This window comes from Trichosurus vulpecula, chromosome 3 (genome assembly GCF_011100635.1).
Source record: "Trichosurus vulpecula isolate mTriVul1 chromosome 3, mTriVul1.pri, whole genome shotgun sequence".
Classification (NCBI taxonomy): domain Eukaryota; kingdom Metazoa; phylum Chordata; class Mammalia; order Diprotodontia; family Phalangeridae; genus Trichosurus; species Trichosurus vulpecula.
The window spans coordinates 224,855,696-224,882,861 of NC_050575.1; the positions used below are offsets into that span (position 1 = coordinate 224,855,696).

Consider the following 27,166-nt stretch of genomic DNA (forward strand, 5'->3'; position numbering starts at 1 on the left):
TTATAGGAGTCTATAAGGCAACATGGGGATTACAACTCTGTTCACAGTTAGAGATGGCAACATAGGACCTGAAAAAACCTTGGCCTCCACAGTTTTAGACCGGTTTTCTCGCTTGGCCTCAAGGAAATTTCGCTTTCTGATATTAACAGGAGGTCTTAACTCATTTTTGATTTTGACTTTACCATTCTGCATTCCCTGTTTTTCCATCAGCCGCAAGGTAGCAAGATGGCTAAACTTTTTGGAATTAACTGAATTAGGGTTGGATGTCAAATCTTTCTCCGGCAGGAAGGACCAGTGCAAACAGCATTGCTCAGGCTCAGGAAATAAAGTCCTTGTAATTTGTGGAGAAAAGGAAGGTGCATCATTTAACTTAATATGCTTGTCCACAGAACACCTTATTGTTTCAACAAGTCTCTTTTCTCCTTTGTGATCAAAAGTCTTGTTTCCGTAAATACAAGAAATATTCTCAGCTTTATCTGAACTGGGCAGTTTCTCTTCTGAATTAGTGAAAATGCTTTTACTCCTCTTTACAATGACATCCAGGTTATTTCTGGAAGATGCTTTGAGGGGAGGCAGAACTAAAAGAGACTTAGAAGTCAGAGACTCCAAAGCAGTGCTATCTTTGTCTGAGTGGACACCAGCATTTTCTGGCCTTCTGACATCCTTGAAACTGTCCGGTGCAAACCACTTCTCTGGGTGCCAAACAAACTCCTTTACTTGCAGGCTCTTCCGTTCCCCCTGATTAGGGGTTGGGAAGCAGATTTTGCTGATTTCCTTGGACAGACTTTCTGTGCAGTTGGCTATATCCTGGCTTGGGGGAGTGGCCTCTTCCTTTCCTGTCATCACAAGGACCGGTGTGCTGGCTTGCAGTTTCACCTCGGGCTTGGCTGGCTCAGCAAAAGGCATCATGTTTTTGTCAGTGACTTGTAACATATTTAAACATAGCAAGCAGCTGCTAACACATTCTCCTGCCCTTGGTTTTTTGCATTTCTTTCTTGCCCAAATGCAGGCAGTTGGAGAAGCCATACCCCAGCCTTGTACCTGAAAGCAAAACAGGATGTTAATCTACAGAGTAGACCTGAAGGGACAGTAAAAGACTAAAGGCAGGCAGTCCTTGACTTACAAATAGCCCAGACATTCTGATAGCCACCCCTATCCTAGCAGCTACTTCCATAAGAGCCCTTGGGGCAGGGGAGCAGGAGGGGGCGGAGAATAATTTGGAGCTTTCAGAAAACAAGCTAATTTAGAAGAGGAAGAAGGAAAGAATCTGTGAAAATTAGGAACAATTTAGAGGAACTCCCAGACTTCCAGGTCAGGCTGCCCTATCTGTGATAGCCACTGTTACCCATATTCCACCAATGGCTAGCTGAAATTTTCATTTCATTCTGTTACACTGACTGAAATTTTACCAATGAGAAGGTCCTTCTTTTAACAAACATCCTCTTTTAAAAATGCAAATACATTGGGAAGGTTGAACCATCACCCATTCACACTTCATAGCATACACATAGTTCTACTGAGATTGTCTTCTTCTTAATATAATGCTGTGACCAGCTGCACTGAAGGTAATAAGACTTTTGATGAGGGAGGTCAGGGGTAGGCAAGTGATTTTGCAGTATGCAAAACTTTGAAGAGCAGGAAATATCTGAGTGAAGAGCTACAGTGAAGGCCTTCGGGCAGCCTGAGTGTATCAGGGTAATGGGGAAGGGGACACTAGGTTGTGCATAGATAGGAAGATAAAAAACTGCCAGAGATAATTCTACCTTAAAAATTTCTCTATCTAATAGGTATTAAATACATACATATTTTGATATCCAAATATATAATATTTTAGAGGAAAAATTACAGAATCAGCAATTTTTTTAGAGACCCTCTATTATAGCCCCATAGAACACCGATAACGTATGCTCTGAATTATTTCTCAACCTTGGTTTGGAAACAATACAAGGTTTCTCTAGTTTTCTTAAAGTACTATAGAACTTCAACATAATAGCTCCCAAACTTGATTCTAATTCAACTAAATGCTTAAAATATATTTATTCCAAGTAGCATGTTAAGGTGTTTCAACTCCAAAAAAGCTTAAAGTTGCTTTTCTAGATTTTAAAAACTTTCTGTCACTGTTCTTAAAAGCACCACCCTGAAATGGAAGTGCCATCTCAGTTTTTCACTCAGAGATTTCAATTTAACTTTGCAGAGAAGAATAAGCAATAGGTAGTGGGCTGACACAGTGCTGAGTAAATGACCTGTCTCACAGAATTTACAGATAGAAGGGATCTTAGAGATTATTTGAGTCCAAACCCTAATTTTATAGAGAAGGAAACTTCAGTCCAGAGAAGTACTTGCCTAAGGACAAGAGCTGCTAAATAGCAGTCAGGATTCAAATTCAGGTTCCCTGACTCTGAAGCTGGTGCTCTTATCATTAAACCACATTGCTTTTCTAGTATATAAGGTATATATAAAGTGTTAGTGTCACTTTAAATTTCAATTACCACGGACTACATTAGACAGAAATAAACTATAAGTTAATGTAACAATATAACCCATTTTTAGCACAATTGTTTAGATAGCTAAACTTCAATATGTTTAACTTTCCTAATAGGTCAATCTCATTTTCTAATCAACTATTAATAATATGTATTTCATAAATGCCATTTATGATTTTAACCTCTCACTAACCTAGCAAAAATAAGCATTTTTAAGTGCAGATCTGGCTGTGAAACTCCATAGCTCAAAAATCTTCTGTGGTTCCCTATTGTATCCTCAGTTTAAGCTCCTTTATCTGAGACCCAAGGTCCTCCACAATCAGGTCTCCAGCACCTTTCCAGATTTATATTATTCCCTTCTATATACCCTACACTGCAATAAAACTAAATTACTATCTGCACCATGAACATGTACTGAGATCTCCATAGCCATACTTTTCTTTACATGGTTTCCTCTGCTTGGAATGCCCTCCATCACCACTCTGCCTGTTGAGTTCCTACCAGTCCTTTAAAACCAGACTCAAATCCCTCCAGAAAGTCTTAGTGGATCACTAAGTCAGTAAAAACCTTCCTCTTGTTTATCACAAGTTACTTCGTTTTTCCTCCCCAATGCATTTACCATGTATTAATTATATAATATAGTTACCTATATTTTTATTTTCCCTGCTAGACCATAAGACTGATGTGGGCAGAACTTGTATTATATTTAAACTTTTATCTTCCCCAGGGCATAGAAGTGCTTTGTATAATAGTTTCTTAATAGCTGTTTACTGAATGCCAAATGAAAATTCCTTTAAAACTCATTATTTTGACAAGCAAACAAGTTTTAAGATCCTTTTTTAAGTATGCATAATAAAATTACCTTTTATAAACACCCAAAAGTATTAAAGATTAATAAAAGCAATGTAATAATTCTGCAATTTTTTTATAACCAGAGGAATGAAACAAACAAAACTTATCCAAAGATCTGTGATCTCATTGATATGAAAGCTCCCTTAACCAACACAAATCACAAGCTTTCTATAACTTGGTCATAATGAGCTGGTATGGCAGAAAAATTCAACCCCCTGTGGCTAACCATCTGGTGATGAGCCTCCCAAAATTTATCTGTAATGGTCCTCAGACAACAGAAATATAGTCCCTTGCTAGGCCCACACTCAAGGCCTTTCTGCCTTAGTAGGACCTTCCAGAACTTGGATTCTACTGTCATAATCTTGTCATAATAAGGCTTAAGAGAATTTTTGTAGAGTTTTAAATTGAGACAGTAAAATTGTGTTTGGATATTAGAAAAACCTTTTTGGACACCAGAATGATGTATTATTTAAATAGACTATAGATAGAAGTAACTGAGTCTCACTTCTAGAGAGCTTCAAGAAAAATAGACAACATCTATACTGGATGACTTAATCAACTCTCTGCATTAAGTCAGGTAACTGTCCCAGATGACAACCTGAGGTCTTTTCCTCTTATTCTATGGCTTTAATTCCAAGGACATTGTATGAATTCACTTAAAGTAGATTTTTTTCTGGAACCCATCTACCATTTACTCTAAATCAAACAGAATTAACTTTGCTTTCATAATATCAGTAGTAATAATAATTGATTCTTTCTTTTCACAAATCTACTGCATCCTTAAATGATTCAAAATCCTATGCCTAGTAGAGGGCTTTGTAATTTAGTAGATATTTAATGAATATTGTTGAATTCATTTAATTAAACCAAATAAACGAAGTTCTGTTTGAACTCAGCTGCTTGGAATCTTGCATTTGTGGGCTTGTTCCGGGATTACTTTTTTTTTTGGAGGGGAGAAGGCAGGACAGTTGGGGTTAAGTGATTTGCCCAAGGTCACACAGCTAGTACATGTGTCAAGTGTCTGAGGCCACATTTGAACTCAGGTCCTCCTGACTCCAGGGCCAGGGCTCTACTCACTACGCCACCTAGCTGCCCCTCCAGGATTACTTTTAAAGGAGTTCACAGACTATGGCCAAAGGCTGGCACAGCATAAAACAGAATCAGAACAAACTTTAGGTTTAATTTGTGGGCCAATACACTAGTTGATTAAACGTTTCAAATGGGCATACCTTTGCGATTGTATTTCCTATTAAAGGGCTACAACATACTGATCTAAGTTAAACCTGGCAGGTCTCTTTTCAATATTATACTCAAAGCTTTATAAGGAGAGAAACACACACACACACACACACACACACACACACACACACACACACACACACACACAGAGAAAGACTGCTGAGGAAAATACTACAGTAAGAAATTCTCCCATCCCCAAACCATAATCACCATCAAACAAATCCACTGCCAACATGTTCTGTAGGCCAAAGTCAATAAATAATGTTGTGGACTAATTAATACAGAAAAATGGATATGGATGCAGAAAAATGGAAATGTTTAATTAGCTTAGGGAATCTTAGATAAGAATTGATCTGTTTTTACCAATTTGCCAAATGATGGGCGAAAAAATACTTCAGTCTTAGTACAGTAGTTTTACACTGAAGAAACACTTTACCAACTCAACCTATAACTTTATTCATGCCTATATAATGGAGGTGAAAACCATTCTTGTGGGCAACAGTTCAAAAGCGCTTAGCACACATGGCTGTTATTCGGATTTTTCTCACAAAATGCTAATGAAAACATAATTTGGATGGTGACAGCAGTGTTACTTAGACATTCTTCATACTAGACAATCATACTGTACATCTGAAGATGATGGTAGGTGGGTGAATGGTACTGATGAAGCCAGCAAGCATATATATATATATATATATATATATATATATATATATATATATATATATATATATATATATATATATATATATATATATATAAAACCTGCTCTGGGGTATCAGCCTGTAGTTGCTGCCATTAGCTGGGCCTCCTTTGCTCAGAACCACACTAAATCTCTACCATCTTTCTTCATATTATTCTGCATAAGGTTGACTTGTCTGCTGCTCTTTGTCACCAGTCCATGGCTATATTCATTTTTAGTCAAGTGACAAGGGACCTTAGGAACCGTCAAGTCCATGCCACCTTCATTTTATAGATGAGGAAACTGAGGCCAAAGAGGCTAAGTGACTTACCCAAGTATATACAGGTCTAAGTGGCAGAGCCAGGATTCAAATCCAGGGTTTCTGTCTCCAAATCCAGCACTCTTTCCACTCCACCATGATGCTTCCTGGTTTGTCATAACTGGACAATGTGTTTGTCCAGCAGCAAAATCTGGTGGTCACTTTCAGTTCCATGTTGCAGATGAAAACCACTGGCCATAAATGAGGTTTCTCTAGTATACATGGGGACATAGTCTGTTTTTTTTTTTCCCTCAGGTTTTTCATCAGTTTTTAGCAATGCAGAAACTCAACAAAACAGCCTATAATCCTTTAAAAAGTTGCAGAATGTTAAGTGTTGTAAAAATCTTTGTTTTACAAATGAGGAACCAAGAACCAGAAATCCCAGAGAAAAATTACTTGCCTAAAGTCACTTCTGGAAAAATAAAACAACAAAGGACATATTCTATTCATTCTCTAACTCTTCATGTAAATAAAAAATAATCACGGAACTTTAGTTCAAGTTAAGAAGCATGTGCAAACAGTGGTGAAGACCAAGACTAAAGAGGGCCAGAACAAAGCAGATTTCCTTTCAATTAAAAACAAGCCTTGAGAATCATTCTATGTTGCTCAGATTGCATCTGCTTTTGCATGGTGTCATTCTGGGAATGTACAGTTAACAGTTGTGCAATAGTTTGTTCAGGACTCTGATCAAGATATTGTCAGCAAACAGGAGCAAGGAGTAGGGTGGCTCTCTGGGAGAGGGAAAAAGAGGGATATGGGGGAATTTCAGGTCATACGAAAAAGCTATCTACAAAATTTTATTTTAAAAAAAAGGAAAAAAGAAAAGGAGCAAGTCCCCTCTCTCCCCTTCCCCTCCCTCCAACTGGTTTTAGTCTGTACTCCAAGTTTCCATTTTGAGGGTGATGCTCTGAATTGGCCTAAGAATCAGAAAGACCTGTGTTCAAGTCTCACCTTTAACATATACTGGCCACGTGTCCCTCAGCAAGTCACTTAAAATTCAGTGTCAAAGGCAAGTAAGTTGCAGAGCAGGTGCTGATCTATGGTAGTAGAGGAAGTCTTCTCTCTGGGAGTTCCCTCCACTAAAGTCTTAATTCAATGCTTTTGTTACGGTATGGATGTAATAAACTCCTCCAATGAAGAAGTCCTATTTTAGCGCTTCATTAGGGCATTGGAGGTGACCCTGAGCTCCTGAAGGTTGTGCCAATGGAACACAGATTCTGAAAGGTTCTATCAAGCTGGAAACAATGCAAGAATGGGCCAACAAGGTTCTACTACACTTTTCACCTGGGGTCCAGCCAATAAATTTGGAGCATATCATCAGTCTGACTACAGAGTTACAAAATTTCATCCGTAATCCACAGACTTTCATGAAGATTTTCTGCCAAGACAAAAGAAGGCTGTGCTGGCGGGAGGAGTACCCAAATAAATGAAATAACAGATCCCTGAAGTAACAAAGTATTAAATAATTTATTAAACCAGTAACATTCTGCTTTGACACTTCCTTGTGCCCTGGAAGTTCTAACAGGTCTTACAAAACTAGAAAGGCCTTGAAAACAAGTTAAACCTAAGACTGTCTATCTAGGCTTATGGCTATAACAAGATGAATTTTGTTTTGATCACAGCAACTCATGTGAATGCAGCCCTGTAAGAAAAAGCTAAAAATGGTGTCTATTGAAAAACACATAGATGAAATAATAGATCCTGATATAACAAATAATAATAATAATTCATATTTATACACAGTTTTCAGGTTAGCAAAAGACTTTCACCATAATACTTAAAGGAGATAATGTATATAAAGTACTTTAAAAACCTTAAAGGACTAGATTAGCTATTACCTATTAGCTATCCTAGCTCTATGACAGTAGTATTGAAGTAATTTACTGTATAAAACTTTAACCAATAAAAAGCAAACATACATTTATATTATTTACATTTCAAAATGGATTTGAACATACAAAACATCCATAATAGCTTACTCATTACTACCTCTATGCTGCTTTCCTTTGCCAACCAATTATTCTCTGTATTTCTGGAGACATTTCATACAGTTGCAGCCATTCGATATGATGTTCTAATTCTGCAGTTTTGCTTCACATTATTTCATGTCATTCTAAATTTCTTCACAGTTTTCATTTCTCATTGCTGTTATGCTATATTATTTCATTATGTTGCAATAACCACAGTTTACTCCCCATTCACTATGAGGCATGTTATTTTGAGTTCTTTACAATTACAAATAACGTTGCCACAAATATTTTAACAGATAACATGTTCTTTGTGAGTTTTCCTAGTGTATGGTTTCAACAGTGGTACAGTGCTACAATTCTTGACAAAAGAATGATAGCAATGTGCAATCCTACCAGCAATGAATGAGCATACCTTCTACAAGCCCATTAGCACTGTTTTGTGTCATATAGTTTGTTTTGCTCATTCAATGGGTATGAAATCATAGTTCAAAATGGTTTTAATTTGCCCTTCTCTGATAATAAGATTGAATGTCTTTTGTTTAAGAGCAAGCCTTGCTAAGTCTGAAAGCCTCATCACCTAGTTAATATAGGTGATAAAATGTTTTGGCTATAGTAATTCTGGAAGACCATTGCTAAGTTTTAGGAGGTTTAAAATCTGTGTAGGCAGAAGGAGTATCCACACTGATAAAACTACAGATCCTTGGAACATTTATGTTTATAACCTCTGTTCACAACCCGTGACTATTTATTAAATGAAAACTGGCTGTTGTCCCAAATATTTATATAATTCCTTAAAAATTATAATGTTAAACTTTGATGTATTACATTTGTTGTGATATTTTCTCCAAATTGTTATTTTTTTCCTTCTGATTATATTATTTTTGGTTGTGAATTTTATTTTTATATATTCTAAAACATTCAAATATTTTTCTATTTGTTTAATAGATTAAATTTAAGATAAAACATACTTTCCTAATTTTTCCAATTCTTTTTTAAGTTTAAGTCTGATCAAGATGGAATTTATTATGACATATGATATAAAGATCTAAATTTCTTTTTGATTATATTACTATCTATAGGTTTCCCAAATTTATTAAATAATGAATTATTTCTACAATTTAAATGTTTGATAGGTTTGTCAACACTATCCTACATATTTGGTTTTATTTATGGCACTTCTTTTCTGGCATTTTTATTTTGGTACTTCCAACCATTTATCTAAATTTTGGTCAGTAATATCACTTTACAATAATGTTTTCAGATTGAAGTGGGTACGGCCACCTTCTTCAGCATTCTCTTCCTCCTCCCCTAAACTTATATTTGCCTTTTTTTGTTTTCCATTAAAATTTCATAATAACTATGTCCATGTCTATAAAGAAATCCATTGGTATTTTGATTAGCACTGACATTACATTTTAAAATTAATATAGGAATTGTCATTTTATTATATTAAATTGACCCATCTGTGAATGATGGATTTTCCTCCATTTATTTAGTCTTTCCTTTATTTCTATCAAAATAGTTTTATAAATGAGGGTACTGTTATAGACAATGCAATCTTTGTAAAAGTCATGCATGTGCTTAAGTATGTTGATATTTAATGTTTTTGTTACTGTCATAAATGTGGCTTCTCTTAATAACATTTTAACAACTGAACTCAATCTGCAAGAGTTTTCTTGGTCTTTATTTGTAATATAAAAATATGAAAGATTTTTCTAGGTTTATCTGGTGTCTTGCATCCCTGTTGAATTCATTGTCTGAATTCATTTTTTGTTTGAAACTGAATGATTTTCTGAATAATAATCTTGTCATTTCTGATAACATTTAGATCTCTTAATTTGTTGTATTTTTCTTGTCCCATTGCAATCGCTGGCATTTCTAGTACTGTGACATATAAAAATTCTGTAAGTAGACCTTATAGTTTTTGTTGGCTCTAGATTTCAAATAAGATACTTTTTATTAAGTTGAGGAAGAAAAAAAACCTCTCTATTTCTATACTTTTTAGTGTGTTTTTTTAATCATGAATAGCTGTTGTAGTTTGACAAAGGTGTTTCTGTATCTATTCATATGCTTAGATGATTTTTGCTTTTTCTGGTTACTATATATTATATTATTTACTTAACAAACAGAACAACCATTACATTCCTGGTACAAATCCTACTTGGTCATGATGATTTATATTTTCAATGTGCAGTGCTAGCTTGTATTTTCTAATACTTTAATATTTTTGCAATGTGCAATAGTAGATAGAGGTCTCCAGGTCAGAATGACCTGGTCCACCTCTTATCCATACTAACTGTGTGACCCTGAGTAAATCATTTAACCTCTCGATATCTCAGACAATTCTCTAAGACTAAGTTGTAGAAGACTGGTCAGACTATAATGGTAGGAGTTTTATTACCAGGTACTTCCTACCTCCAAATTTCATCTATATTAATGAGTCAGCTTCAAATTTCCTTTTAGTATCATCTTTTGTCAGATTTAGGCAGCACCTCTATATGTGCTTCTGTAACAATGATGCTGCTTGCAGCTGCTGTGGAGGTGTAAGGCCAATAACACCAGTACAAAGGAGGGTGCTAGCACAGGTTCTTTGATCTGTTTTTCTAAGGAAAGCAACTTTAAGGGGTTTACAATCTCACTTTAAGCATACATGTATCACTCACTTAGTTCAGGGGGAAAAGTTAGCACCCTGAACTTCAAAGAAAGCACAAACAGAAATTACAAGCAGAAATTATATAAACAGAGAAAATAACATAAATCAGCAGACAGGGCTTCTGTCTGTCCATAGCAATACATGCATAGTTACCAGTGAGAAACATCTGGGTTTTCAAAGCCGGGGCGGAGGGCAGGTGCTCCTTAATGGCTACCCAGAGTCTTCTCTGGCCAAATCACACTAACACTCTTCCAATGAGTGAGCCCCCAAGCAAAATGCTAACCTCAGAATATATATATATATACTTCTTCAGGGTCAGAGGCATCACACCCATGTGACTCAAACTCGTGACTTAGGCTTTCTTGTGACTTAAGCAGATCATCAAAGACTCTTGATTCAATCAAAGGCAAGGCTCAATCAAAGGCACTTGGTTGTATTAGTGCTGAGAAGCATTCCAAAAGAAGAAAACAGCAAAAAGTCCCACTTTGCTTTCCATTACATTCCACCCCTCCAGGTTCCTTGGTTTTATAATCTAAATGGCCATGGATCCTGGAACAAATAGAGGCACTATACTTTGCGATCCTATCACATAATAATTTATTAGTAAGGTTGCCACATAGTCTTAAATAAAACATATCATTCAGTATATCTTATAGCATTTCTCAGGGTACCCACACAGCATACATCATTGTCAATAAACTAAACCATAACATTGATAGCAACATCCTTTAGCAAAACATCATTCAGTAGCATTCCCAAAAATACTTGTTTACAGAAGCAGAGGGTCCCAGGCCAGGTTCTTCCCTAGCACAACATGACATTCTTAAGGAACGGCAGAAAATACAAACACTATCCACTCCTACGTCACAGCAAATTACAATTTCAATCAATACAGAGTGTCCAAGTAAAGTCTTCTTTTATTTTGACTCGAGGTTAACTTCCAAACTCAATGGTTCCTTCTCTGAGGGCTGACCGCTCCCAATTCTTGCCTGGGTTCACATGCAGGCAGCTCTCCATTCCTGATCTCACCTCACCAAAGTTGACAGGCAGGCAGTTCTCTGCTCCTCTGAGCTCTTGGAGGTCTCCTCTGTGCTCTCAGAAGCTCCTATGCACTCTCAGAGGCTCCTCTGTGCTCTTGGAAGGTCTCCTCTGAGCTTTTGGAGGACTCTTCCCACTCCTGCTCCATGGTTCCACAGAATCATAGCTATCGCAACTGGGAAACAAACAATTATCCCAGCCCCATACTTTCCTTTTAGTTTGCAGATCCTTCCTGACTATGCCATTTTGTAACAACAATGCTGCCTGCAGCTGCTGTGGTGGTGTAAGGCCAATATCACCAGCACAAAGGAGGGTGCTAGCACAGGTTCTTTGATCTGTTTTTCTAAGGAAAGCAACTTTAAGGGGTTTACAGTCTTGCTTTAAGCATACATATATCATTCACTTAGTTCAGGGGAAAAAAAATCATCACCCTGAACTTCAGGAAAAGCACAAACAGAAATTACAAGCAGAAATTATATAAACAGAGAAAATAACATAAATCAGCAGACAGGGCTTCTAACCATCTGTCCATAGCAATACATATATAGTTACCAGAGAGAGAAGCACCAACATCTGGGTTTTCAAAGCCAGGGTGGGGGCGCTCCTTAATGGCTACCCAGAGTCTTCTCTGGCCAAATCACACTAACACTCTTCCAATGAGTGAGCCCCCAAGCAAAGTGCTAACCTCAGAATACATATACACTTCTTCAGGGTCAGAGGCATCACAACCATGTGACTCAAACTTGTGACTTAGGCTTTCTTGTGACTTAAGCAGGTCATCAAAGACTCTTGATTCAATCAAAGACAAGGCTCAGTCAAAGGCACTTAGTTGTATTAGTGCTGAGAAGCACTCCAAAAGAAAAAACAGCAAAAAGTCCCACTTTTCTTGCTATTACAGCTTCATAAAAAGGAATGAGTAGCATTTGCTCTTTCTCTGTTTTTAGAAACATTCTATATTTCCTCTTTGAAGGTTTAGAAAAAGTCACTTAAGGTTATGACCTTATGTTGGCCAATTTTTTTAAACAGGATAATTCACAGCTATACATCCTATTGCTTACTATGAAATGACTGTATGCATTCTTTATTTCCTGTTTCATCCAGGTTCATCATTTGTATTTTGGCATTTTCACTCTTCAGAACTGTTATGGTAGTGACTCATAATTCTTCAGACTTGTCTGTAGTTGAATGAAGAAGCAGCATAGTATAACGGAAAGCATATTGTGGAGTCAGAGGACCTGGATTCGAATACTGACTAGGCTACTTATTTAATCTGTGTGAAGCTGGACAAGTACCTTTGCCTCTCTGGCATTCAATTTCCCAGTCTATAAAATGGTATAAATAATACCTGTGCTACGTACCATCCTCCCTTCTTTGCAGAGGTAGGAGTCTACAGGTATGGAGCACTGCATATAATGTGTTTGATTTATGTGTTGGTTGGTTTTGCTGAACTGCTTTTCTCTCTTTCATTCTTTGTTACAAGGGATGACTCTCAGGAGAGGGGAGGAAGGATATACTACAAAATGAAAGGGATATAAAAACAAAACAAATCAATACAGATTTCAAAACAAAACCAATAATACCTCACAGGGTTGTGAGGAAAGCACTTTGTAAATCCTAAGGATATGAATATAAGCTATAATTATTTTTACCTGCGAAATCTGTTTCAAATACTTTACCTCTTTAGAGAAAGACATTTCAAATTAAGTTCATTCCCCATTTGGGGAATGACACTTAGATCTCTTCATTTATATTAATGATGAATTTTTTTAGCTATAGCAACTAATCATGAAATAACTATGATCTCTGTCAATGAAGGAAATATCCATGACAATGAAACTGTAGATCTTCTGAAAAGTTAAAATGAAGAATTGATCATCTGGAAATATATCTTGAGTAAAGTAACCAACTGGATTAGTTGAAGACATTGGGATGTCTGGCTTCAGAGCCCATATGAGGATCAACTGAAGATACTAGGGTTGTTTGGCCTGAAGAAAAGGTTTAGAGGGGGGAATAACTATCTTCAAATATGTGAAGGATTATCATGTAGAAAGTGATTAGATTTATTCTACTAGACCCTAGAGGGGTGAACCAGGACCAGTGGGTTAAAGTTACAGGGGAAAATATTTCAGCTAAATAGATGGAAAAAATTTTAATTAGAGCAGTCCAAAAACTGAATGGGCAAATCACAGGGGATAACTCATTATTACCCATAATGAGTTCCCTGTCTCTGGAAGTCCTCATGTAAAGTATGGATGACTTTGTCAGTGATGTTGTATACAAGTCATTCACACTTTGAGTAAGTGCTAGACTAAATGATGTCTAATGTCCTTCCAACTCTCTAATTCTTTTGTGCTATGAACTACTTCCTTTCACACAGTAACATCCAGATTATTCATCTATGTGTAAATTAGATGTATATTCTTCAAAACATTTTGCCCTTGGGGCAGCTAGGTGGCGCAGTGAGTAGAGCACTGGCCCTGGAGTCAGGAGGACCCGAGTTCAAATCCAGTCTCAGACACTTGACACGTGTACTAGCTGTGTGACCTTGGGCAAGTTACTTAACCCCAATTGCCTTGCCAAAAAAAAAAAAACCCCATAAAACAAACAAAAAAAAAACAAAATAAAAAACAAATAAAAAAAACATTTTGCCCTCACTTTCAAACTAAGTCAGTTCCAATGTCACTTGCCTCCCCTCCCTTTTTCCTTTCACTATCTTCAGTTCAAACCATTTCCTTTTTAAAATGTGTAATTGCTTTTTGTTGTTGCTTAGTCAAATGAATGAATGAAGATGCATTTATTAGGCACCTGATATGTGCCCAAGCACTATGCTAAGCATGCAGATACAGATGCATAAGCGAGACAGTCCCTGTCCTCAAGAACCTTACATACTAACAGAGGAAGATAATACATATAGAGGAGTTAAAAGTTGGAAAGCGGGGGTAGATTGTATGCATGCAGTGGTATAGTTAGGAGATGGCCTGGAAGTGATGGCTAGAAAGGCTTAATTCTGGGCATGATATAGTGAAATCCCACCTATCAGAATCCAGGGTCCCAGGGGTGGGAAGTCCTAAGTTCTGGTGGAAGCAGAGAAGGCCCATAGAATAAGTGGCATGATTTGGAGATAGAAAAGACTGTATTAGGCTTCTCACAAAGCTAAATGCTTTTTATACTCTTTCTAGAGAATAATAATACCCTGACACAAACAATTCATTTTTTAAAAATATCTATGTTTTTCTTGGTAATACTATATGGCTGGAATCATGGAATGCTAGAATTTCCAAAAGTCAAAACTTCAAAAAAGCCAAAGGAAAAAAGAGACACATGGTGGGCTGCAACATATGGATGTAAGCAGTAGAGAAAAATATGTTATATAGGAAATGTATGGTCAAAAGAGGAGATAAGTCATGTAGCAAGAGAAAGAGATACTAGATAGAGGGCTTAGCTACTGCACTAATCTCCAACAAATGTTAAAAAGGCCTAGAATACCTCCAGTATGTTACGTGGATAATCTATGAAGAACCGTGAAAAGGTATGCCATAATAATTTCACAGGATGAGAGGCTGTGGAGGAATTCTGATTTCCATTGGTGGAGGGAGTACCCACATCACTTAGACAACAGATCCAATGAAGTACTAAAGTATTTCTAAAGAATTCTTTAAATCTCCTCATCTATTTCCCCTACTAATTTGTCTTCCTATCTCCATGGATCCCAAAGATCCTGGGTAACAAGGTGAATTCTCTTCACTTATGATGGTATTCTGGTCAATGCTTTCATTCAGAAGTTCAAAAATCATCAAGCTGCCTGGGCAATATAAGTGAACCTTTTTACTAATCTAATCAAAGATTATTCAGGACATATTTCATCCCTTGTTATACTTCATTAACTTGTTAAAAGTAACCATAGTAGTGTCTTTCCTCTCATTCTAAAACAATCCTTTCAAAGAGGGCTTTTTACTATTAGTATATGAATTTTCGATAAGCTTAGATGTTAGCATTATCTTCATATGCTTAAAAGTTAAGAATCTGTATTACTTTCCATCTAAACAAAGATTATTCATTTTTAAATTGACCTTTAAGTTGTTGTTTGAAAAAGCAACTGTGTACAAATGAACTCTATTCAGAATTTTGAAATTTTAGATTCTCTTTATTATTCAATTATCTACTATAGTAATCTAACATTTTTCCAGAATAGCTGGTTATTAATACAGCTATGGGACGTAAAATTATTGGTGTATCATAAATTATTAATAGGGTAAAGCAGCAGAAAGAACACCGTACTTAAAGTCAGAAAACCTGGCTTATCACTCTAACTTTACCCCTAAAACACTGTGTCCTTATTCCATTTCTTTGGCAAACTCCTCTGTAAAATTAGTGGGTTGGACTAGATAAGTCTGTAAGCTCTAAAATTTTATTATTATTTTACAACATTATGTTAATAATTTAAGAAGACACTCCCATGGCAATGTTTTTATCACCTAACTTTCTCAACTGCAGTCTGGCTTGAGACACCACCAATCAAATTGCTCTCTCCAAGGTTACCAATATCTTCTTTAATTCCAGGTCCAAAACATTTCTCACATTCTTTCTCCACTTAAGGCCTTCATTTTCTTGTCTTAACTATCTTAATAGTCTTCTATTTGGTTTCCTTACTTTTTTCTCTAATCCATCCTTCACAGACCTGCCAAAGTAATCTTCCTAATTCACAGAACTGATAAAACCCCTGTTTAAAAAACCAACTTTAATTGTTTCTCACTGCTAACCAAATGGAATACCAACTCCTTATATTGGTATTGAAGGCTTTCCACAATCTTGTCCTAATCAGCATTTCTACTTTTATTTCATAAAACTCCACTCTGCACAGTCTGAACTCCAGTCAAACTGGTTTAACTTACTTTGCCCTCTTCTAGTCCTGCCCTCTCCCACTTCTGTGTATTTGTATTCAATGTCCCTCCATGCCTGAAGGATTTCCCCCTTCTTTACCTACAGACATAATTTTCCCTTCCTTCATTGCCCAGATCAGATGCCAAATTCTTCATATCTTCCCTGATTCCATTGCTAGAAATTATTCCTTTCCTCTGGATTTTTCAAGCTACTATGCGTGATTTCTCTTGGCACTCAATCATTTTATGCTCCATGTTATAGTTATTTCTGTACACATCTCACCCTCTACTATATTTCACTGTTCCTGAGGGCAGATATTATGTTCTTTTCCATTTCTGTATCTCTAAAACTAAGCATTTTATATAATAGATCCTATACACACACACACACATACACACACACAGAGAGAAAGAAAGAGAGAGAGGGAGAGGACGTTAAGAAGAGGGAGAGGGAAAGGGAGAGAGATGAATAAATTTCTGGGAAAGAAATTCTTATTCTTTGGAATTTTCAAAAGAAAGAAGAGCTACATTGTTAAGGCCTGTCTTAGAGGCAGCATAGAATAGTGCATAAAGTACTAGACTTGGAGTCAGGAAGACCTGTGTTCAAATTCTGCCTGAGATACTTTATAACTGTGTGGCCTCAAGCAACTCACTTACTTTCTTTAACTCTTTGTTTCCTCATATGTAAAATGATGCACTTGGAAGCAATAATCTCTAAGGTCTCTCTCAGCTCTGAATCTATGATCTTATAAGCTAATAGGAATAAAAGTATTTATGACTGGAAGTGAGTCACTTCCAGTGACTCATTTTATAGATAAGAAACTAGGCCTGGAAAGGATTCTAGGAAGATGGTGGTCAGAAAATTCCAAGCTCTCCCGATTTCCCCCACAAACAATATAAAATGCCCCTCAGGGAGAACATAGAATGATAAAAATACATAAAAGGGGGCAGAACAGTGGTCTTCCTGGGACAATCTGAGAAGATCTGAATGAAAATCCTAGGACAAGGTTTGGTCCCTGTCAAGTGTAAACACCTCCAGGCTAATTACTCTTAAACATTAGATGGGTTGGTAGGCTACCTTGGCCCCAGCCACAGAACTTTTACCCCTGGAATAGTGAGGGGAATTAGGTGTCTGAGTCAGGGAAGATTGAGGGAACCTCTGCTGATAAGGAACACCACACCCAGCTGTGCTGCCAAGATGCAGTCCTGGGTGAGAAGGAGCCAGCATATGCCAGATGAGTGCAGAAGCAGTGGGGCAGGCTGGCTGAGGGCACTTACTGGAGGCTAGAGGTCTTGGGTTCAGTTTCAGTTTCAAGCCACAGGGAAGAATCAAAGGATCTGAGGCAAGAGGAAACACTCTCCATGCCCCAGGGCTAGAAGTGATTACAAAAAATAAGCTGCTACAATTTTTAAAAAATGAACAGGCAAAGGAGAAAGAATTCAACCATAGAAAGTTACTATGGGAATAGAGAATACTGGGGTTCATATTCAGAGGAGGATATTGAAGCAAAGAAACCGTCTTCTACCCCCAAAGAGTAACTTCAAATGGTCACCTGCCCCAAAAGAATTCATAAAAGAACTTTAAAAAGACTTGAAAAATCAGATGAGGGAGACGACTGAGGAAAAACCAAAAAAAAAAAAAATCCAAGAAAAACAAGAAGAATATGAAAAGAAAGTCAACCACTTAGAAACGGAGATCTAGAATCTTAAGGAAGAAAACTCCTTGTAAATCAGAATTGGGCAAGGGGAAGCCAATGAAGTCATAAGAGACCAGGAAATAATAAAACAAAATATAAAGAATGAAAAAATAGAAGAGAACGTGAAATGTTTCATAAGAAAAACAAGTAATCTGGAGAACAGATCAAGAAGAGAAAACATAAGAATAATCGAACTACCTGAAAGCTATGATCAAAAAAAGGATCTTGATACAATAATACGAGAAATAATTAAAGAAAATTGTCCTGAAACATTAGAACAAGAGGTGAAAGTAGAAATAGAAAAAATCCAAAGAACACCATCTGAAAGAGATCCTACAAGGAAAACCCACAGGAATATCATAGTCAAATTCCAAAACCCTAGCTCAAGGATAAAATGTTAAGAGCAAGAAGAATAAAACAATTTAAATATGGCAATGTCACAATTGAAATGACACAAGGAAAATTCAGACCATATGTTTTATCACATCTACCTATAAATCTATGGGGGAAAGACCTCTTGGGATATATGAAGGTCACTATACAATCTCATCTCCCCCTCCCCCAAGGATTTTTAGGAAGGGCCACTGTCATAAATTCCAAAAATAGAGTGCCTAAGATAACCTGGAAGGATGGGCCCCTGGTATGGGTCGAACAGTGGCCTTTAACATCAGAAAAACTACGGACCCTTACCGATATTGTTAATGAACAGTTAAAGGCAGGACACATTGAAAGTTCCAACAATCTTTGGAATTCTCCCATTTTCGCTATAAGAAAGAAATCCGGAAAATGGAAAATGGAAAATGGAGCTGTATGCTATAATAGCGGCATTAAGGGACTTTTCTGAACCACTTAACATTATATCTGATAGCAAATATGCTGTCTATATAATCCAACATATTGAGACTGAAAAACAAAAGAAAGGAGGAGGCAGGCAGGAAAAAAAGGATAAGAAGGAGGTTGGTTCTGCCCATTTAGAACAGTCCTCCTGTATGGAGGGCAACAGGCAAAGGGAACCAGCATTAACCCCTTGCTGGAGTCCATGTTAATTCTCCTTATTTTGCAAATTGCCTAGGCCCCCGGAAACTATCTGCATGGGCAGAGTATGAGTTTGAGTTATGTAAATTCTAAACAATGAACTTGGCTTGCTGCGAAATTACAGGTTCATGTACAATAGACAGAAAATATTCTAATGATTGGCTTAAATTTGAGAAGGAAAGATGTTTAATTAAATCCCTTATATGTATGTGAGCCCTGACAAATCTTTATTGCTTATTACAACTAAAAGCAACTGTACCTGGCTCTAAACTGATTGGTGAAACTTGCTGTTTAGGGCAAAAGGCACTTGGGATCATAACTAATTTTGCTTTGAGTATGAATTTGGGTATAGTTGTCTGTATTAAATCAATATCTGAGAAAAATGCCACAAGCTACTCAGAGGGAATGTGATCCTGTACTGTTAACAGGTGGAGGTCTGCATTTGGGAAAAAGCTGAGGGGACAATCTTAGTCTCAATCTAGGATAGGATCCTCCTGGCTCAGTTTCCCCTTGTGTTCCTTTGAAAAGGAATGTTCCCACTTGACTATTCCTGAGTTTAGCTATGGAAACAGATACTGCATAATTTAAGAACTATAACTTAAACAAAGCCAAGGATGTTTTATCCTGTCATATTTGGCATGTCACATGTCCCTGCTTTTTTCCTTCTATAGCAAATTTCTATGATCAGAGCAAGTAGTCAGTATAAGATATGAGCTCTTCTGTGTTATCTTAATGGGCAATCTAATAATATTTTCAAAAAATTATACAACCTGCTTAAGACTCACTTTAAGATGTTCACTTTGTTTTAGAGGATTCTAAGAGCAGCAGTATTTTTCCTGTGATCAGTCTCCTACTGTTATCAATGTGAGATTCTATTATAACGCCTTTTTGACTAGGAAACTTTGTGACATCTAGGAATTCTGCAGTAACGAGAAATTTTGTTTGTTATTACCAACTTAGTAAAGCTTAGTAAACAACGGTAGAAATGCATACAAGCCACTTAGGGCTCACTTTGTAAATATTCTTCAAGCAATGTGAGAATGTTATTTTGTTATTTGATTCTAAAGTCTTGTTACAATTAATGATGCTAAAAAGAAAAATGGCTTGTGGTTTATTTTTCATCAAAGAAACATGACATGACTAAAAGATTAAGATGCTATATGCATTGTATTAAAAATTGACTATTTAATGTATTTATGTATGTACTGAAGCCTGTTATTAATTCTTTAAGTGACATCTCATCCTCCTGATGAGGAAATTAATAATGGATGAATGTAGAGTGTAGGACACTGGCTTCTGATGTGAATTTCTTAAATATGACAGTTTGGCCATGGTTCAAGTTTTGAGTTTGTGAGAATAATAAGGGTTATGGAGATTGGAGGTGGTAATTTTGAATTGTGCTAAGATCACTCTTGTAGGAGAATGGACAGAAAGCTGGTTCCTATAAGAAGAGAAGAATAAGATGCTGAGATGCAGTGCTGGAGATGGCTAGAACAGATACTAAGGACCAGAGGATTTCAACTGATGACGTTCCTTGCCAGTCAGCTGTATAAGAAAGGACTTTTTGAATCTTAAAGAGACAATTGCTTTTTGACTTTCTGTATCTATATTCATAAAGGGGACTGCCCCTTTTGATTTGTCAATGTGTTGATCAATCCTCCCCATATTTACTTAAAAGGGGATTACTATGCACAAGCTTGTCTCCCGTATCCCTATTTCTTTGTATCTACAAATTTATGGCATAATCATAATGTGACATGAGATATAAGTGACTTAGAATTTATCACCCACCTAATTGAACACAGTAAAGCCCCAGGAACTGATCCTGAAGGCATCACCAATGAGTTATTGCAACTTCTAAAGCAAATCAAAGCAACATTGTTGCCACTTTCTTCCCTTGTTTGCCTTCTTAACACTATTGTGTCTCATAAGGCCCTGTCTGAAAGTCAGATAATTAAAGAAGAACTTTTTCCTGGTTTGTGGGTATTTATGTCATTACACACATGAATTAGAGATTCCAGATTATGGGAAGTGCTAAAAACATCTTAGTTGATTTTGGAGACTTGTAGATTAAGGAGAATGAAGAAAAATCATTAAGGAGTTCGGAGATTAAGATTGCAGGGGAGAATTCCTGGGACTTTGGGTAATTCCAGGAACTCACCCTCTTTCCTTTGTCCTATCTGATAAGGCACTTAGCAGAAACTGAACATAGTTTTGAGGTACTAGTCCGTAGAATTTGTTTTAAGGAAAAATAAGAAATAAATTCTGTTAAAATTCCAGAGGTAAAAAGTACTTAGATCACTTTTCCCCTGAAGATTGACAGAGCTATTTTTTTTCTTTTTTCTTTTTGAGGGGGGAAGGCAGGGCAATTGGGATAAGTGACTTGCTCAAGGTCACACAGTTAGTAAGTGTGTCAAGTGTCTGAGGCCGGATTTGAACTCAGGTTTTCCTGACTCCAGGGCCGGTGCTCTACTCACTGCACCTCCTAGCTGCCCGAGTTATTTTTTTAGTGTAATGAAGAAAGGCAGTTAGTCTGAAAGTAATTCCAGAGTGAAAAAAAAATAGCTATATGGTTTGCATCTTAGAATTTATCTAGAACTCTATAGTCACTTCTTGGTAACCCTTTCTTGACCATGAAAAGAGAAAAGCTTGTTTAAATCAGGGAGCAACTTAACAATGAGTAAAATTTAATTAAGTAATGGAAAGGATGATTTAAATCAGAGGGGTCCAAAAAGAGAGACTGTCAACCCCACTCCCACATTGCCTGGACCCAGACACTGTTCTAGATAATGTGGATATTCACAACGATTATGGGGGAGGGGAGGACTGGAAACTAAGAATATCTTTTGGGAAGCTCAGGTGCCTAACAGCCCTAGAAAACTGAGATTTTTGACTTTGTGGTTACAACCACAGATTTGATTTGGTTGAGATTTTTCCTGTAACTAAGTTATCTTATCCTCATTTACCTTAATTTCCTGATCTGTAAAGAGGAAAATAATAATAGTACCCACCTCCCAGGTGAAAGGATCAATGATAAAATGATTGTGAAGTGCTTGGCATATGGTAAGCACTATATAAATATTGACTATTATTATTATTTCTTTAATTGGATAACTCTATACCAGGTTTTAGATGTGATTAGTATAAAATGGCAAAAGTAATAAAATGAATTATTTTTATATAGGATAATTTGGAAATGTATTCAGCTGAATTGACATCCTCTGACTGGTAGTAAGTTTTGTTTCATATTTTAAATACATGATAATGTGTCAGAAATATTGTGAAAAACCACCGTATTGAATAACTTCTCTTTTAATCTATATGCTGTTAGATTATGAATTGAGCTTTTAAAAGAATATAATAAAAAAGATATTTGAAAACTGTTCAACTTAATGGGGTATATTTTCTTTTAAAATAATAATAATAATTTACTGTTTGGGAAAAAAGTTACAAAAACCCTTTAATATATTCTTATTTGTGAAGCCCCCTGAAACTTCATATTCAGGCATGAACCTGGAAACAAGAAAATAGGATCCCTCTCCTGTTCCTTGTCAAAGGAGGGAAATTTACAAGTTTACTATAATAATGAGTTTTCATTTGAAAATTTCTGGCTAGCACTTACAAAAATTATGGGAATATACAGGGTGGTTTAAAGAAGAAACTTTACTACATTAGTAAGAGTCAATTATCAGGTATTTGCTGTATTATGGTTAATTTTAACTTAAATGACATGTAACTATTAAGGAAACATGAGAAAATTAATAATATTCAAGCCCTAAGCTGTGATTAATGAAATTTTGCTATATGAAGATAAAATATTTACAAGGATCACTGTCTGAATTGTCATGAACAGCTAAATGTAGAAAGTGGCATGTGCAACAGAGCTGCTATAGGTAGATGTCTTTCTCTGGGAAAAGTTGAGGGAATAACCTTGTCATGGCTTAAGATAGGATTCCTCTTGACTCAGTTTCCCCATTGTGCTATTTCCTTTCTTTTTTTTGCAGGGGGGGAAGGCAGGGCAATTGGAGTTAAGTGACTTGCCCAAAGTCACACAGCTAGTAAATGTGTTGAGTGTCTGAGGCCGCATTTGAACTCAGGTACTCCTGACTCCAGGGCCGGTGCTCTACTCACTGCTCCATCTAGCTGCCCCATTTCCTTTCTGAATAGGAAATTTCCCCACCTGATTAATCCTGAGCCTGGCTTCTTCATACCCTGTGAATAATATGGAGTTTTGCTATATGATATGACTCATGCCTGGAATCAAACAGAGCTAAGGGAGTTTTTTTTCCCCTGTTATGAAAAACTTTCCTTTTTCTTTCATAGCAAATTTCTATAATCAGGGCAGATGAGCAGTAGAAGTCTTGTAAGTACACTACATCTATTAATTAATAGGTTGATATTGGAACATCTCTGAGTTACTATAATAGGATGTAAGAAAAATCTTACAATTTATAAGCCAAAGATATAATGTAAAAGTTTCCTAATTAAATGGAATAGTAAATTTTTAGAAAGCAGCAGGATTAGGCTCTTTTCTTTAAGATATGTATGTATGTGTGTGTGTGTGTGTGTATGTGTGTATAATTTGTGTCTGTGTGTGTGTACACACACACATATATGTATATATATATATATACACACAAATATATATTATTGATTTCTAAAAGTATCTAGCATGGAAATTGAAGCTTTGGTAATATTTTAGTAATAAGTTCTCAAAATTGGATTAAGGATTTTACATATAGAATTACATTGATAATTGTAAATAAAGTGAAATTATTTTCCCATTTTGAAGTATCTGTCTGATAATCTTAAAAGACAGAAGGATTCATTTTACAAGTTAGACTATCCTGAATTTATAGGGTTTGGGTAATGATAAAAACAGCAACTGATAATTCTCAGGTGATAAAGTCTCAGGTGAATTATAGGCCTCTAATTTGATTTTCTTCTTCCAGCTCTGTTGTCGATAGGATTAGTTCTATAAGGCTTGAATTGGTTTTCACCAAATAACCTAGTTATTAGAAAACCAAATTGAAGAGACTATGCTAAATTGTTTTAAGGCTTGTTACTGGCAGATTTTAGCAGAATTACCTAGGAAACTCTACAAGTAATTTGGAACCAGGGAAGCAGAGCCCCCTTCAAAATTGCCCTGAGAATACGGCCTGTTACAAAATGTCCATCGGATATCTAGGACTCAAGATAAAATCTGCTGATTATATGGGTATTGGGAGTGGGTTACTAGGGTACGAGGAGTTGATGTTATTTAATACTGATGATCATCATTGTATTGCTTTGGCCTCTTATTTCATGGTGTTTATGCTGAGTTTTCTTGGTTGCTTTGGTGACATGTAAATCTCCCTTCTCAAAATCAGTCCATTGTGAGCCCTTTAAAGTAGTTTGATCTGTAGCCTGACTTATATAATTATTATATGAATATAGTAAAAACCTTAGAAATTTGGCTCATAGATAAGAGATCCATGGGGCTTCTAGATTGGCTCCTCCTCCATGAATCAAAGGGGAAAACTGAGGGAACTGTGGGAAATGAGTTACCCACAATAACGCCATCTTGTGACTCAATTCTGGATCTAATTCAATTCCTTTTCTATGCAATTATGGGTCTAGTCCAATTGCTGTCTTGTAAGAAAACTTTATTCAATTATGGGAATTGTAAGAAAACTCAATTGCATTGTTTGAACCCAGCCCTGCATGACTGGGTAGCTGGACTACCTCTCCCTGTTCCTTAGAGACTCTTAACTAAGGACCTAACATTATGCTGACCAGAAACCCAGATTCAAAAATTGATGCAAGGAATTTTCTCACAATTATACATCTCAAGAAAACCATAAGTCTTATCTGAAAACTGGTCCCATACTGGTCAATTGGTTACTGTTTCTTTGTTCCTTTGATTGAATATAGACACTTGGGTGTCTGTGTGGGAAACCTCTTCTAATTTTAGTGAATTACACCTGTTCACTCTCCCCTTCCCAGTTTGGAAAACCCCTAATCTTGGTTCCTGGTTCTTCTTCTGTTTTCTTTTAATGCATAAAAATCTGTCTCCTCCTGTATTTGGGGTCCAAGGTCAAGCTGAGGAGGCCTGGTACCGATTAGTTATGCAATTGGCATGCACTTCTTAATAAACTGATATGTTCAGAATCTCAAACCTTTGTTTTCTCAGTTATTTTTTATTTCACCCACCACACTAACTTCAATCCTTTATTAACAGTAGCTGTCTAAACCACTTAACCTTACTAAATGCCCTGTATATATAACGAACAATGTTCCAAATACTCACTGTCATCATCAATAAACATCTGTTTATTTTGGGCATACCAAAAAAACCAATCCTCCCCCTATACAGCTGATGATCTCAGTCCTCTCACTTCTCCATGCTAATGGAAGAGAAACCTTCATATATAAACTTTTATTAGAGGTGCCACTTTCCCATCTGGGCTATTTCCACTTTCAATGCTTTCTTTGTCTACTCCACAGCAATAAGAAGGCCCTCAATATGTCAGTACACACAACAGTTAATAGATACTAGGAAGAAAAGCTGATGGGAAAGAAGCCAAAGCATGTGGGCTGATGGGGGAGTCCCACAACTTCCTCAAGTTAACTCAGAAAGCCCTATCTTGATCTACAACTAACAAGAGCCAGGAAAGATTTACAAGTTCCCAGTTTTTTCAGGTCTCTCAAGGGGTCCAACATTGAATCAGTGTTGCTGAAAACCATCTGAAGCTTGACATCTGTCGCTTCCTTCAAGGCCCAACTCGGGTGCTTTCAGAAACAGATGCCTTGGAACCAGGCCACCCTTATTCATATCCTCACTCTCACCAATACATTGGTGCTGGCCCCTGCATGGAGTAAAGATTCCCTATATCCCCATGTCTCCATAGCCTTCCAAAAGTATGCTATCATACTACAAGGGCCAGCCAGGCTAAATACTGTCCTATGAGAAAAAACAGCAGTAAACTCTAGCTACTCTACTTTCGAGGAAAGATACAAGCAAGAAGTGAAGTGATCCCTAAAATGAGGAGCGGAAGGAAGAAGGGTCAAGGTGCATGGATTAATTACCTATCCCTTATTAACACAGTGTAAATTCTCTGAAAAAGGTGTAAGTCCATAGAAAAAACTTTCTATTCCTGTTTTCAAGCAATTTTGTGGAAACTGAGCAAGTACTCCATCTCTTCATTCCCACATAGCTAGTAATTCTAACTTTAATATACATATGTATGTATGTACACACACACACATATATATATATATGTATTAAAGCTATGATAAAACTTTCAAGATCTGAGAAAGAATGTAGCAAACATTCAAGAGATATACTTTTGAGAAATGTCGTGTGATAGTTTAATACTTAAAAGAGAACTCACTGCTTCCTCCCATCCGGTGCCAATAAAAAACTCCTTGGATCTTATATTTTGCTCTTGCTCAAGTATATTGTCACTTATATCAAGAAGACAATAAACATGATTCTTTTCTCTCTTTTCATCTGGATTAGTACATTTGAGTAGGCTTTCTTCTGTCTTATACATTTCATTGTCATTTGAGAAATCCACTTTATTCTTCTGACAGAAATTCATCATGGTTTCAAATTTCTTAAAGCTTTTAGACTGCAATTTGAAAAAGAGCACAAGTTTAATGTTTAATATTCAATATAGCCAGAAAATATCATACATTTGAGATGCACGCCAACTACACACCAACTCCAGAAAATGAATCCAATGCCAAATACTAAACCAGAGGCTAGTATTACAAAGATAAATTCAATTTTGCTTAAATACAGATGGCCTCTTGTCATACTTGGCAGTTCAATACTGAAGATATTTCTGATAGTACTGTGTATATAGTATGTGTGTATGCATGTATTACATACATACATATGTACACACATACATGCGTATACATACATATGTGTGTCTACACACACACACACGCACATATACACACACATCTTAGCACTTATGTTCAGTATTAGTTGGGACAGAAAATACAGTTAATCAGTTCTTCCCTTTCTCCTAACCCCATCAGTCAAATAAACCTAACCAGAAGCAAAAATGGTCTAGAAAGACACTACCAAGAAATTTTCCATTTCTAGTTTAGATACTAAGGCAAACCATTTGGGCAACCCTGTTTAGAGTCTAGGACATGTGATCAAAGCAATAATCATCTTACACTTGTAAGTTTTGACCAGAATTTTAATAATAAAAGAGAAAGCATTCTGTTTTACCTTGGATGGTTCAAATATGTTCAGCAGCACTTAAATCTTTCCACATGTGACAGCAAAGGAGATGAATGAAATCTGAAAAGAATATATC

The 27,166-nt window shown here is 36.5% G+C and overlaps 1 protein-coding gene across 1 annotated transcript; it reads right to left on the reverse strand.

The window, feature by feature from the left end:
* On the reverse strand, positions 1-27,152 carry C3H16orf46 (chromosome 3 C16orf46 homolog). The gene is made up of 3 exons (XM_036748798.1): positions 27,079-27,152; positions 26,222-26,461; positions 1-1,041 (listed from the first exon to the last, which is right to left on the reverse strand). The coding sequence occupies exons 2-3, from the start codon at positions 26,432-26,434 to the stop codon at positions 1-3; spliced, it is 1,254 nt and encodes a 417-aa protein (XP_036604693.1). The 5' UTR covers positions 26,435-26,461; positions 27,079-27,152.
* Between the last annotated feature and the right edge of the window lie 14 nt (positions 27,153-27,166).